Below are 14,439 nucleotides of genomic sequence, written 5' to 3'. Positions count from 1 at the left end.
GTCCCGCTCCTCCCGCCGGGCGGGGCCGCCGGGGCGGGGCTGTGGCGGCGGCCGCGGGCTCGGAGCCGGAACCGGGTGACCTTGTGCCGCAGAGCGGGGCTGCGGGCGTCGCCGCTGCCGGGCAAGCTGGGTGCGGAGACGGCCGAGATGGTGGAGGACGGCGGCGAGGAGGAGGCGGAGGGGGACAGCGGGGAGATGCCGGCGGCCACCGCCGCGCCCCCCCTGCAGCGCTGCAACGGCTTCCTACCTGGCAAGGAGGCGGAGGACGGCGGGCGGGCGGGCGGCGGGGAGCGGGCGGAGGCCGAGGCCATGCTGTCGGCGGCGGGCGGCCGGGTGGAGACGCGGCTGTCGCGGCGGCGGCTGGCGGTGCTGGCCGTCTTCAGCTGCTACTCGCTGCTGAACGCTTTCCAGTGGATCCAGTACAGCATCCTTAGCAACGTCTTCGCGGTCTTCTACGGCGTCTCCTTCACGCAGATAGACTGGCTCTCCATGGTCTACATGGTAGCCTACGTGCCGCTCATCCTGCCCGCTACCTGGCTGCTGGACACCCGCGGTCTGCGCCTCACGGCACTGCTCGGGGCCGGCCTCAACGGGCTGGGCGCCTGGCTCAAGTGCGGCAGCCTGGCCCCCGGCCGCTACCCGCTCACCCTGGCGGCCCAGGCTGTCTGCGCCGTCGCGCAGGTCTTCATCCTGGGGCTGCCGTCGCGCATCGCCTCCGTATGGTTCGGCCCCACCGAGGTCTCCACCGCCTGCGCCGTGGCTGTGCTGGGCAACCAGGTAGGGGGCGAGGGAGGCTCTGGAGAGGAGGCTTCCTCCAGAGCTTGGTGTGGTGTTGGGTTAAAAATGAGTCGTTAAAGGGGGAGAAAGCATTCTGCAAGAGATGGTGATGGAGAGAGGGAAAGTGATGGAGCAGGGGCGAGAGGAGGTGATGATACCTCCCAGGCTTGCTCTGCAGAACGCTGGCTGTGTGGCAGTGTATAGCATCTCGCATGCTTCTGTCGGCTGCCTGGAGTACATCAGTTGAGACCCTTTGCAGAAGTCGTCCTGCTCTGCTTTCTCTTCCTCTTGGATTCAGGATCCTGCCTCTTGTGTTTGGCATCATTCGTCTGATTGAATACACCCTTGGCTGGCAGGGGATCAAGTATGTGAACTCTGATGGAGATCCCTAATGCCAGCATTATTAGTTCCTTTGAAATATGGCCTGGACTCCCTAAGTGCCAGTGGTCAATGCCGTGGTGGCTCATGAAGTTTTCTGTAGCACTGTGAGCTCACATCACTGCGGGGAGCTGATAATGGAGTCGCAGGTTTACTCAAGCTCTCTGGCCCTGGCCAGATTCAGAGAGCTGGAACAGGCGTATCTGAAAGCATGGGTGAAGAGATGATACCTCCCATAGCTTTGTTCTCTCCCCTGCCACGGTTCCTGCTTTTTTTGTGGCAACAAAACGTTAGGATTCCTGTCAGCATCACCAGTGCAGGCTGAGGTCGTAGCTGCAGTTCGATTAAGGTAACAGGGAATCTGTTTTTTATCGTGCGAGTAATGATTTTATGTTCATGCACTTTAGATTATTACGGTGGTCGTATTAGCACTGTGTATTTACAGTTCATACATACATATTTACAGTATGAACTCATTAGTTCATACTTTGCTGTTCACGGTTTTCCCAATGCTTTCCCAAAACATTTTGGTTTTGCGTTGAAGTCTTCCAGTGGACAAGTCAACTGTCCCATTCGGAGTGAAGACTTTGGGGGTTGTTGGTTGTTTTAGCAGTCGAGCAAAAATTTTGCATCTGTGTCCGGGAATCAGGTTAAAGGTTTCTTTGGCAGCTAAATACCTGCTCTTCCTGACATGCACCAGTTCTCCCAGTTGCAGGAGTTAGTGTGGTTTCAGTTCTTCAGTACAGTGCCAGGGATCCATCTCTGAGTCTAATGCTTCACTCGGATGTGGGGATTGAAGTGATGCAGGACAGCAGCAGGAGTGCGGATAGGAACCATGAGAAAGATGCACAAGGAAAACGGGAGCAGAGGTGTGAACAGAATAAACCTTTGTTATTTCTGGAGCATATTCCCTTCAGGAAGGATGGATCTTAGTGTGCCAACGTGCTTGACGGTCCTTTGCCAGGGAAACACCTGCGGAGTGCACTGGCAAAATGTGTTTCACCTTCCCCTGGCAGTCCTGTGCAAAGGATAATGACCTGTTCTGCAGCTCTGCTGTACCCTGCTAGCTCAGAGCTGTGTGCTGTATAGGTCTTAAGATCCCAGTCCTGCTTGTGACCCATGAAGCCTGATACGGCGTCAGACAAGAGAATTTATCTGTCCTCAGTTTTTGCTTTATTAAAAAAAACCCCTCTCAAACTAGATTGAAAGAGTAGTGAAATGACCCGTTAGGCAGTGGGAAATCAGGAGTGGTGTTGTCTGCATACCCCAGTGCGGTTCACTTCTGCGTATGCAGTACAATACAGTCTCACCGTACATGTTTCATTGCACAAGGTGAACTGTGTAACAGTTGCTGTAACCAACTGGTCGTGGGATTTCTTTGCATAACCTCAGAGCCAGAGCAAACAGGACTGGGACCAGAAGGGAAGGACAGAGTTGTCAAAAACCACATTGCTCCTGTTATCTCTTGAGATGCTGATCGCTTGCAGTTGAAATGCAAATCACTGGGAATGCAGCTGATGTACCTGTCAAGGGTTGTTGGGAATGCTGGATTTCCACAGGTGTTTAGCATCTTAAACTGGGCACACCAGCCTCACTGGGACTCTTGATCCTTCCGGTCTTAACCTCTCGAGGTGGAAAAGGTGAAAAAATGGTATCATTTGGCTTTCTTGGAATATTGTGGGTGCTGTATTGGCTCTTAATAGTCTTTGGCACTCTTTTTTACCCGAAATAGATTCAGGGTTTGGGTTTGTTTTTTTTTTTTTTTCCAGTTAGAAAACTAAAAAAAGAAAAAAAAAGAAGTTCTAACACTTTCAAATTCAGTTTAGTTTTGAGGAGCATCAGACATAAACTGGAGAATAGTCCAAGGCTGTAGTTCCTTCATGTTTTAAAATGCTTTATATATACACAAAAAATCTCAGTCCTTGTTTTTTGTCTCTCCTTAATACAAAATCAGTTGCTGCTTTGGAATTGACTCCAGATACAAACCCACTACTACTTTGTTTTGTGATTTTTCTTTATTTCCTTAGCAATAATTGTAGATGCAGGTTTTGGGTTTGTGTTTCTTAATCAGGATGTTCTTTTTCTCTTGCTTTCCTCTGCCCTATCAGCTCTGCAATAAACCTGGCATGCCAGTCTTTGTTACTGTGGTGGCAGGATCTGGACATCAAGTGAAGTGTTTTTGTCAAGAAGAATGTTTCTAGAAGAGTAACTTCTGTCATCTGTACTAGGACTTCAGTTGCAGCATGATCTATACAAGTTCATGTGCATGGACTGTCCTTTCCTGTGAAAGATTCTTCTGCAAAAAGACTTCCTTAATGCTTAGCTGTTAAATGTGCTATATGCTAGGTGTAGTTTTGCAGTTTCATTTGGAAATGAAAAGGTTAAAATCTCAGTGACGAAAGACCCGATTGTGAAGTGTCATTGAAAGCAAATGGCTCGGAAGCATGATGCTAAAGGAACACTTTTCCTTCATAGTTTGATTAATTCTGATTATGATATAAGTTCTGAATTCTACCTCGTAAGGCTTTCTACTTCTGTTAATTTTTATGTTCACAGTGAAATGATTTTTGTTTTCTTTTCTTGCTTTACAGCTTGGCACTGCAGTAGGGTTTTTGTTGCCACCTGTTTTGGTTCCAAATACACCTAATGATATCGATCTAATGGCACATAACATCAGCATCATGTTCTATGGAACAGCGATAGTGTCCACGCTTTTGTTCTTCTTAACAGGCGTTGGTAAGTGTTCCCTTCTTGTGATTTAAATGGTGACCACAGGGAGTGTTTACAACATCTCACTTAAAGCATCTGACTATGCTTAAAACAGTTGAGATTATTTGTTTTTCCAGTTTACTTTTGTTTGCTTACCTGTGGCACCAGGTTTAAGTGACAAACCAGCTTACTGTATATCTGCTTCACATGGGGTGACCTCTCAGAATATTTAGTTCACTTATGCTTTTTGCTACAAGGCCATTATAATATAATGTGAATTCTCTCTGTTAATCTTACAAGTCAGATACAGAGGTCTAGACACATTGCAGATGACGTCTGTCTTTGACCTTATGTGGGTAGCAATCAGATGCGACCAAATAATTAGCACGTCCTTTGTGGCTGTGACTTGATTTTTCCATGAGAAAATCTAGAATATTTTTTTCATGGGAGTATTAAAAAGCACAAGTTAATCTTCTGAAATTCATCAGACTGAAACACTTCAGAAAGAAAAAGCATAAAGAGGAATTAAAATTGTTCCTTCTTCTCTTTCCCCAGTGTTTGAAGAAAAGCCCAAATACCCTCCTAGTCACTCTCAAGCAGTCCTGCAGACTGTGCCTCCTGAGGATTACTCCTACAAGCAGTCAATTGTTAACTTGTTCAGAAATATTCCATTTGTGCTTCTGCTGATCAGTTATGGTAAGTGGTGCTGTCTGGCTGTAGTCTGGCAGAACAGTTCAGATGTGTGCGGAAGGTACAACAGGTTTTAGTTGTGGTGGTTTTTATGGGGGAGGGAATGACAAACTTTTACTTACCCAGCAGCCAGTGCTGGAAAATCCATCAGAATTTAAAATCCCATTTGCAGGTCTGGTGCGGAGATTTTGCCTGACCTATAAAAGGTTTGCCTCTGATGTGAGTCTTAAATACCTGAAGGTACTCTTTAGGGTAGCAGATTTGCGTGGCTTACACCTGAAATGACTGAAGCTTTTCTTTTGGTGCTGCAGGTATTATGACTGGAGCATTTTATTCTGTCTCCACACTATTAAACCAGATGATAGTAACTCATTATGAGGTAAGTTTCTTGGGTTCTCTTTGTATTTTTTTGTTTTTCACTGCACATTTGCAAAGGTGATGTTTGTTGTTATGTAGGTGCTGTGCGTGCTCAGACGTTTGGTTTCCTTTGTACCCCCCTGCAGTTTCTTGCACCATACAGCTATGGGAGTCATAGGAGTATGTGTTTGCACTTATGACTACCAAGAGGTCTGAACTTGACTCTGAGTGGAAGCAAGTTATTAATGAGCACCATATAAATATTTGTTGAAAGGGAGAAGAAGTGAACGCTGGGAGAATTGGCTTGACACTGGTGGTGGCAGGAATGGTGGGTTCGATTATTTGTGGTTTGTGGCTGGATTACACTAAAACATACAAGTAAGTGTGGGTAGGCATGTGTGGGGTTAGGGGTAGGAGAGTGGTGCAATTGCCTTGGAAAAACACTGCAACCTGGGGGCTGAACTGAACCAATGGTAAAATACAGTTCATCTCTGATCTGATGGAGAACTAGTTTCTTGAGGCAAAAGCTTGACACTGGTTCTTGGCCAAGAGAAACAAGAGAGGAGAATGCAAAGATGTGAAGGGGTTTTCCATGTGCTCCTGTCTCTTCAGGAGTGTAAGGCTAACAAGGAAGGCACTGTATGTCCTACATATAGTGGCCAGGTGGCCCAGTGGGCTCCTTCTCCTAGGAAAGCATAAAAGCTCAAAACCTACTCCGCGTTGGTTTGTAAAATGGATGGTTGGTGGTGGTCCTATTAGTAAGCATAATTTGCCTTAAATTCAGGGAATGACCAGCTGGGGTAGGAGCTCCTGGGTCCATCACCCATGGTGTGGTGCCCCCCAGGAGTGAGCAGCGCCCTGGAGCGGTGCTTGCAGTGGAGTATTCTCCCCTGTGACTCTTAGTACATTATGTGCAGGAGCTCCAGAAACCTAATGGATGTTAATGCTGTAGATTGGCTGTGTTTCTGCATGTATTTTGGCTTATAAATAAGTGATATGTGCTTTAATATTTTGGATGACATCCCTTATTCCAGAGTTAATATAAATGGAACATTGTAATGAGATTTGTTTGACTTGCCTCTTAGGCTGACTTTTATTGCTAATAGTGTTCAATTTGGCTGCTCATATATTTATGTATTGTATAATGGGCAGGGCTGCAGAATGGCCAAGAGGTACAGCATAGCAGAGAACTAAAACAGTCTTAAGGTAATAGTATCTGCTGTGGTTGTCCACTCTTTGAGAGTCTGAGTAAGTGTCTTTAGTCTTGAGTAAAGCAGCCATATAACCAAGGCAGTAAAGAGGGATATGTTCTCATTGCGCGATATGTTTGAGTCAGACGTACATGAAACAAATTTTGTAGTGTAGAATGTCAGTTGTTAGAGAATAAGTAATGTTTATGTTACCTTTCTGTGCTTCAGCAATGTGCTATGACCTTACGTTAACAGTGTTAATTTTTGTTAATTGTTTTCTATTTTGATTGGGTTGCAGACAAACTACTTTGATCGTTTACATTCTCTCTTTCATTGGAATGCTGGTGTTTACCTTCACCCTGGACCTTGGATACCTTACAGTAGTGTTCGTGACTGGAGGAGTGCTTGGGTGAGCATTTGGAAGGCTAGAAGACTTCCTGCAGTTCTCTTCAGAAACACTATCTGACTGTTTTAACTAAGTGATTCTACTGCATATTCTGTTGCCATCCTCTCAACCTACGCCTACAGCGCACAGTACAGATAGGGTTTACTAGGGTTTCACCTTCAATTACATCAGAATAAACCTAAAGCAACTCACTTCTCAGTGAATTTCTTTTAACATTTTATGGACTTAACAGCCTGTATGGGGTCAGTTTGTTTGGTTCCAATTCAGAAAGCTCTCTGCAGCAAAGTTGTGTCTTTCTATTGGCTAGTGCATAAATGATTAGAGTTTAACTGAGTAAATCTAGGAAGATGGCTTCTGTGCATTTTGGTTTTGATCAAAATTTTGGTAGCCCAAGCAATGTGCTGGGTGCTTTGTTCACTCAGAAGAGCACCTCGCATAATCTAAAAGCCTCAGAGGGTGCTGAGGGAATAGTGCTGTGTCCAGGCACAATGGTCAAGGTAGAGCCAGAAATGTCTTGAGCTTTTCACTTTAAAAACCAGTCAAACTTTAGAAACCTCAACTGCACTAAGCCCATCACCTGAGTCCCCTCAGCTTCTTCCTCAGCAGGTTCTAGCAGAAATTCTAGTGTCCAGCTTCACCTCCTACTGATGGTCTCTTTTTGTCCTCCAGCATGGATGTTTGGCCTGATAAAATGATGTTTGTGTATTACTTTCATGTGAAATCAGTTGGCTTCAATTATGGAGTGGCTCGTGGACGGGTCAGAGAAGGTTGTTTCATACGTGTGGAGTGCAGGGAGTTATGTGGAACAGGACAAATAGGTTAAAACGTCTTTGTCCTAAAAAGAGAGATGTATGTCTAAAATTTTTGGATGAAATTGGGGGAATGAAGCCGGTGAAGCAAATATTGAATCATGTCAGGTCTTGAAAACAGATTGTTTGGGATACCAGCTAATTCATAATACCGTGTGTTTATGTCTGACTTCCTTAGCTGTAGTAATAGATGAAGGCCATCCTCTTGCTCTCCTCTTCAATAGGTTCTTCATGACTGGCTATCTCCCGCTTGGGTTTGAATTTGCTGTGGAAATCACATACCCAGAGTCTGAAGGCACTTCCTCGGGTCTCCTTAATGCATCAGCACAGGTTGTATCATTTTATTTCTTCAAGTAAAACAATGTTCAGGAAGGCCACTCTGCTTGAATCTAAGGCGGCTTTCTTAGACTTGGCTTCTAAGTCTCTTTTGTGTTGCTGTAGTCAATTTGGTTTCTATAAGATGTAACGTAAAACTTTGCAAGGTAAAGTGATGGCTCTTTTCCTTGTGATCCTGATGAAGCGACTTCTTTGTTTATAGATATTTGGAATTGTCTTCACACTTGTTCAAGGAAAACTCACAACAGACTACAATCCTCGTGCAGGAAACCTCTTTCTTTGTGCTTGGATCTTTGTGGGCATTATCTTAACAGGTAATTAATCAGAAATGTAAGTAATGATTTCTCTTTAATGTAAAAATGTGGAGGCTTTTTTGACATAGTGAATTTCTGGGTAGTTCTTAGATGTCTCAGACATCTAGAATTTAAGTATGTGGTTTCCTGTCTGGGCTGACAGAAGTTACAACTACAGGGTTTGGTGATTTGGTGTTTCTTTTTTTGTTTGCTCTGGTTTTCACTTTAAATACTTGCTGTGCACACACCTTTTGTTTTAAGGGTGATGTTGCTAATGTATGGACAGCCATCTGTCACCCGTTTCTGGAGTCATGTCTTGAATTCGAGGCGGGTGTCTATCTCCAGAGTAGGTTAATACATGCAAACATATACGTACATGGAGGCACTTTGCAGTTTTCCACATGCAAGAAACTGCTGATGTATTCTTGAACTGTACCAGTGACTTACACATGTTGGTACTTAGAAATGTGCTGAACATGCTAAAACCATCCAGCTTTGCTCTAAGCGCTCATGGTTTAAAAGCTTTTATTGTCATTTTCTCTGTGTGCCTTGTGAGGAGCAAGTTCAAATTGTCCGTAAGTTCCAAGTGCAACAGAGGAAATACAGGTATTTTGAGTGTGTGCTGAAAGCAGCTTTTATGTACTTGCACTGTACAAATGCTTCCCTTGAAATGCATGTCATTGCAAAGTTGTGAACCAGCTTTCTCTTCCTTTCTTTGTTTCAGCCTTAATAAAATCAGATTTGCGAAGACACAATGTGAATTCAGGGATTATGAATTTGGATGTTAAAGCTGTAAGTGGTGACTCTTCTACCATGATTGTATTACCATACTTGAATGCTTGGCTTCTGTTGGCATAATAATATTAGCAGCCAAAGAGGAATTGCAAAAACTTATGACTGTTTCCATCTGGTTTGGAACAACAGAGCCACATGGGATGATTCCCTTGGATATCTGTTTCTTCCCTTAGCTCTCATGAAAAAAACTGAAAGACCACCTGCTCTCAAGATTTTCCTGATTTTAGTGCTTGAATCTTGCTTTTTCATGTTTGCAAGTAGCATTGTAAATTGTGAAGCCTTTTTGTGTATTGGGTTAGGAGTCTGTGCTATAGATTACATATTTGATTTAAAATGCCTGCAGTCCCTTTAAGTGAAGTCAGTGTCTGATGAACAGAAGTCACGCTGCGGGTTCTATACTGTGCTGCATGAAGAGCTGGGGCTGTTCTGCTGAGCACCCTCTCAAGTGAAGGGTGAGCACAGCACTATCTGCTGTTCAGGAGGTCCCAGTCCCATGTTTCAGCAGGTTGTTCAAATGATCACAGTTACTACTAGGAGTAAGGTTGGCAGCGGAAACTTTTTTTCAGTGTTGTGGGTTTTTTGGTCATTTGGATCAATAATGAAACAGCTTTTTGGAGTCAGATACTGCAAGATCCTCTGTCACGTGTAGGTGTCTTGCATATATTGCAGCTTTTGATCATCTTCGGTCAGGCACACACTGTTAGTATCTGCATAAGGTTCAGAAACTTCCAAGCTGGTGCTTGGAAGGAGCTAACTTGAACCTGAAACCTGTGCAGCTGTGTGTGCACAGTGTGGCATCCTGTGGCTTTACCAGCCTGGGTTGGGGCTGTTTTGGGGTTGTACATGCTGATTATAGGCAGTGGTCCATGGCTCGTCTGGTTTCTTTTATCACCTTGTGAATCAGCCTAGATTGGCCCACAGCTTCATTTATATTGGCCAGGATATGACAAAAGCCTGGAGTCCTTACCCTGAGATCACCATAAATAATCGAGAGCTGCCTATGTTCTTAAAGTACGATAGCATTTTGATATCAAATCTTGATCGTCAAGATTCTACTGTGTTTAAATGTAATGGAGAAAAACCCTGAAAGTTAATCTCCATGAGATAAATATCTATATGCATTAAACATATAGTTTAGAGTTATACAAAGAAACTCAATTCCGTGGTTTTGTTTGGGGGGTTGGTGTTTTGGTTTGGTTTTTTTTCCATTATAGAGAGAAGGTAAAGTGGGGCTTTCTCTAAATGCCCAATTTGGTTCATTAACTACGTAGTATGTTAGAATCCAATAGTACAGTTACCCAGGAATACTGAGGTTGGGAATAGCTTCTGTTGAATTACAGCTTGATTTCAGCTTTTTTCTTTCTTTTTTTTCCCTTCCTCTCCAGGTACCAGTTGAGAGTCCTGTAGAACCTGAAAATACTGCATTAAAAATTCAGTCAGCTTTATAAAAGCTGAAAGAAGGTGACTTTAGAAACACACAAGTTTGGTTGGCTACTGAACAATGTTAATTAGTGTAATCACTGGATTTGTGTGTATGAGTAGTGAAATGTGTTTGGTGATACTGGTGATAGTTGTGTGATAGAAACTAGGAAGATGCTCAGTTCATTTTGCCCATGATGCAAACAATTCACTTTTGTATGGAGTATTTATTTTAAGAGTTTTCAAGTTGTGCAGTTTCATTAGTAGAGGACTGTGTGAATACTCTCCGGGCGTAAGGAGACACGCACATTCAGGATGCATACTTGAAAAGATCCGGAATTCTGAAGTACAGTCATCATGAGCAGAAGTATCTGATCTCTTTATTGTTCAGTCTTTGCTGGTGTGTTTGAAAAGTCAGAGCAGGTTGTTCCCCAGCTGGAGGATGTTCACAAGGTCCTTTTTTAAAATGTATCTGTATTTTTAATATAAGCCAATGGTTCCTTCTGGGAAACTGTCTATAGCACAATAGTGAAAACAAGGGATGACTGCAGACGTGTGCTTCATACTGACATTTCTTTTGCCTTGAAGCTTCTCGATTGGTATCAGAAGGCAGATAAAAGAAAACACTATCTTACAGATTCATTCTAACATTTCCAGGGAGATTTAGAGAGTCTCCCACTAGATAAATTGAAGAAAAAACCCATTTCTTATTAAATACAAAGGAGGAGAAAGGCCTTTGTCTCTACTGTGGAGTATTTATAAGCAATGGAACACTACCACACAGATTGCCTCCGCAGAACAATTTGAGTGCTTTCTCAGTTAAAGTGAGAGGAGTACGTGTTTACAAAGAGCTGGTGCCTTTACTTTGTAAAGAAGATCCTTGCCTCATCTTGAGTTTAATCAGTGCTGCTGAAGAAATTCCATTTTGCGTGTTAAACCTTCTCCGAATCTTTGTGGAGTATCAGAAAATGTGTTCTATCCTTTTGTGCATTTATTTCTCTGTGTTACGAATTGTGTCATTTGTCTTACGGATTTTTTTGTGCTCATACAATTTAAATCATGTACAGTCAAAAGCTGTAAGGATGACTGAAGGGAAAATAGTGATGTTTCACTTTGTCTGATGAAATATTTGCTGTTTATATCATGCATCTTGGTTACAAAAGGAGCAGACTTCAATAACATTCACCTTGTGTTATTAGATTTATCTGAAATTGGGATGTGGATTTCTTACTGCGGTGCTTCTGAAAATATTCTCCTTTACCTTGTGCTCTATCTCCACACCTCTAGAATTGATAGCAGCACAATAATAGTGGGGCCCTACTATTACTGAAGAAGTCAGACCTGACTTGGTGGACTTTCTGCAAATATTTAAGCTTTGGCAGTATTTAAGATGAGCCTGAAGTTTCAGTGCCATCAATGATGCCATCTCTTTGAGTTCCCACAGATGTCATGCCATCCTGAAGGTGGAATCCTACTCAAAGTTCTCCACAGATTGTTCCAGTTGGGTATGGGGAACTTTGTAGCTCCAAGATAAGTCTTTCAGTATGACAAGTATCATGAAATGCTTTTCTTCTTTTTCATTTCACTGTAAATTTAGAGAATCCTTTTATATAAAAAGGACCCTGTAAGCTCAGCTTTCTAAACTTAGCCTCTAAACTTGATGATCTTGATTGAACATTCTGTATGATCAATGCTTCAGATATGGGAATACACCTATCAGAATAAGCTAAGCATGCTTGGAATACTCGCTTTTCCAACAAAAGGTCCATGTTTCTTTGCCATGTCCAGTGCTAGAGAGAAAATGCGCACACTTTGCTGCTCCTGGAGAGGCAAGGTCTACGAGAAGAGTCCTCTGGTGAGGTAGCTTCATATAGGAGAAGTAACTCACAGATACTCCAATGGCACACAAGAATACAGGAGTGGAAGTAGAGATGCTTTCATTGTGTCAGTTCTTTACATTTAGTGACTTGCTGTGATAAGAGCTGCCCCATCAAAGGCTGTACCCAGTTCCAGCCTGGATGAGCAAAGGGAGCATTCCTGCCTTTTGATATCTGTGGGTGGCATTTCCCTTTGGAAAAATGATAATAATGTGTGCCAAAATATACATTCTTTGGCAAGATACAGATTCATATTTGTGTTCATGGCCCGTGGTTGCTTTTATTCTGCTGTTGCAAAATCTTCACTGAATAATATTTTTGCAGTTTTGGGGAAGTGTTCTCAAATGTCCAACAGAAGGTCTTTGGCAGTATCCAAATGCTTTCCAAAATGTCCTGTACACACTGTTCAAATTCACAGATTCAGCTTTTTCCTTTCCTTTCAAAATCTATGTTTGAATTCCTTTCTTCACTACTGGTTTCCAGTTTCTTTAGTTATGTTCAGCTGATTGACAAAAAAAAAATAGTCCAGCCCTTCTGGCTCCTTGTGCTTTCTTGTCTTCTGCCAAATTACCTGCCTACCCTCTGAAAAAGGTCCAAACAGGATTTTGGTATGTTGGAAACCCTGCTGGGTCCCTGGAAAGAAAATATTCCTGATAATGAAGGCTTAATTGTATCCTGGATTTAATACTCCCCCTCTTGAAAGCTGGAAACCTGTGAGCTATTTGCAGGCAATGATGAAGTATTTAAAGTGTTTAAAGCAGCAGCAAAATAAAGAGCAAATAAAGAACAAACCAGTGTTTTATGCAATAATCTGATGTTCTGTCGGGAAACTGAGGGTTTAGCTCACGGCAGAAATAAATTGGGGTAATTGGGGCTAAACAAACCATTCACTCAATCAAACGTCGACCTGGAACTGGAAATAGTGTTTCTGACTCTTAGCCTTGAGATTCTTGACCAGCCCTTTAGTGAGAGTGGGGCCTAAAAATCCTGACTGCTTAAAGAGAGAATCATTTAATAAATGGAATTATATATATGTCAACTAAGAGAGGATGGAGTGGGGAACCAAGTGAGGAGAGGTATCCCAATCCCATGCATCCGCTTTTGATTTTCAATATTCTTTTCTTCTAAGTGTTTCAGGAGAACTCTAGAGGATGCAAGAAAACTCATGTAATAGTGAGCATAAGCAAGGAATGCTCCCACATTCCCAGGGACCCACTAGGGTGTGTAATCCCTAACTTGCAGCTACAAGATTCAGAGATCAGCCTTTAAAATAACTCCAGCTTTCTTTGTTTCTTCCAGACCATGTTAAACTTTTGCTAGCTTTGGGGGGAGGAATCCAGAGAACCCATTTTTGTGTAGGATTCTTAACATGGCCTTAAAGCCCTTTGTTGGCTGGGTGTGAAAATACCAGGCCTGTGAGGCATAGCGTGGAATTGCTGCAGGGGGGAGCTTTCTTCTTCAGCTTGCTACGTAAGTCCCTAAGAGCATTTATCTTACAGATGAGTGCTTGTCTTCAGCAACATATCTTTCTGTTGCTGAATGCTCCTGTTTTACAAGGAAGAAAGAACAAGGGAAGAAGTGGGAAGAATACACAAGAATCATTTCAGGTTAATAGGGCTTTCCTAACTTCATCCTTTTGGTCATCTCTTTTGGTCAAGACGGTCTGTTGTTTCAGAGACAATCACTGGAGTGTGTCATTAGAGCTGCCGGCCCATGTTGCCCAATGAAAAAATGCTTTTTGAGAAACTTCTGCACTATCTTGTGCAGCTACAATCAAGTGAAATTGGGTTAAGCTGTAAGATTTACTGCTTTCGCTTTCCATTTGGTGAACTCATGAGTTTTTCCTGCGTGAATGGGAACGTGTGACCTTTTTGGTTGCTGTCTTTCAGTCTGTGTGTGTATCAGCTTTCTGAAGTGTTATAGGCTACTAATGATTCATCGTCCACAAGCTAAGTTATTGTATCCCATGTGATTGCCCCCCCCTTAAGCGAAAAATATTCCCAAGAGAAACGTATTTCCATGCAAGACCCATGTTATTTACTGCGCGTCTTTGTTCTTCTCATGAAGATAGCAGATATTTTTGTTGTAATATTCTGATTTTGGTAGCATCCTATTCTTTGTTTTTCAGAGGAAATTAAAAATTCCTTATGGGTGATCTGATTGCAATATTGTGTGTATGTGTATATGTGGGTGACATCATTCCTTACCATTATATGTTACTAATAAAGTGTATGATGTGCAACTTGATTGGAGCCAAGATTACCATTTTTGACAGCTGATGATGTAAAAATGATTCATGCTTTTTCCTTAGAAGCTGCCACTTAATGTAGGAAAAATTAGTAAGTGAATGATACACTGTGTCATTTATAAACATGTATGCACATGTATATGTAGAGTGCATGT

At 42.7% G+C, this 14,439-nt stretch overlaps 1 protein-coding gene across 1 annotated transcript; it reads left to right on the top strand.

Annotated features, from left to right (window-relative positions):
- On the top strand, positions 1-14,283 carry FLVCR1 (FLVCR heme transporter 1). The gene is made up of 10 exons (XM_030499836.1): positions 1-777; positions 3,747-3,891; positions 4,420-4,560; positions 4,866-4,933; positions 5,186-5,289; positions 6,400-6,510; positions 7,541-7,646; positions 7,855-7,966; positions 8,670-8,737; positions 10,126-14,283. Exons 1-10 carry the CDS (start codon positions 148-150, stop codon positions 10,186-10,188), a joined length of 1,548 nt encoding a protein of 515 aa, XP_030355696.1. The 5' UTR covers positions 1-147; the 3' UTR covers positions 10,189-14,283.
- The last annotated feature ends 156 nt before the right edge of the window (positions 14,284-14,439 follow it).

Source organism: Strigops habroptila, chromosome 10 (genome assembly GCF_004027225.2).
Source record: "Strigops habroptila isolate Jane chromosome 10, bStrHab1.2.pri, whole genome shotgun sequence".
Taxonomy (NCBI): domain Eukaryota; kingdom Metazoa; phylum Chordata; class Aves; order Psittaciformes; family Psittacidae; genus Strigops; species Strigops habroptila.
The sequence above is the reverse complement of the archived record's forward strand: the minus strand, read 5'-3'. Positions and strand labels throughout refer to the sequence as shown.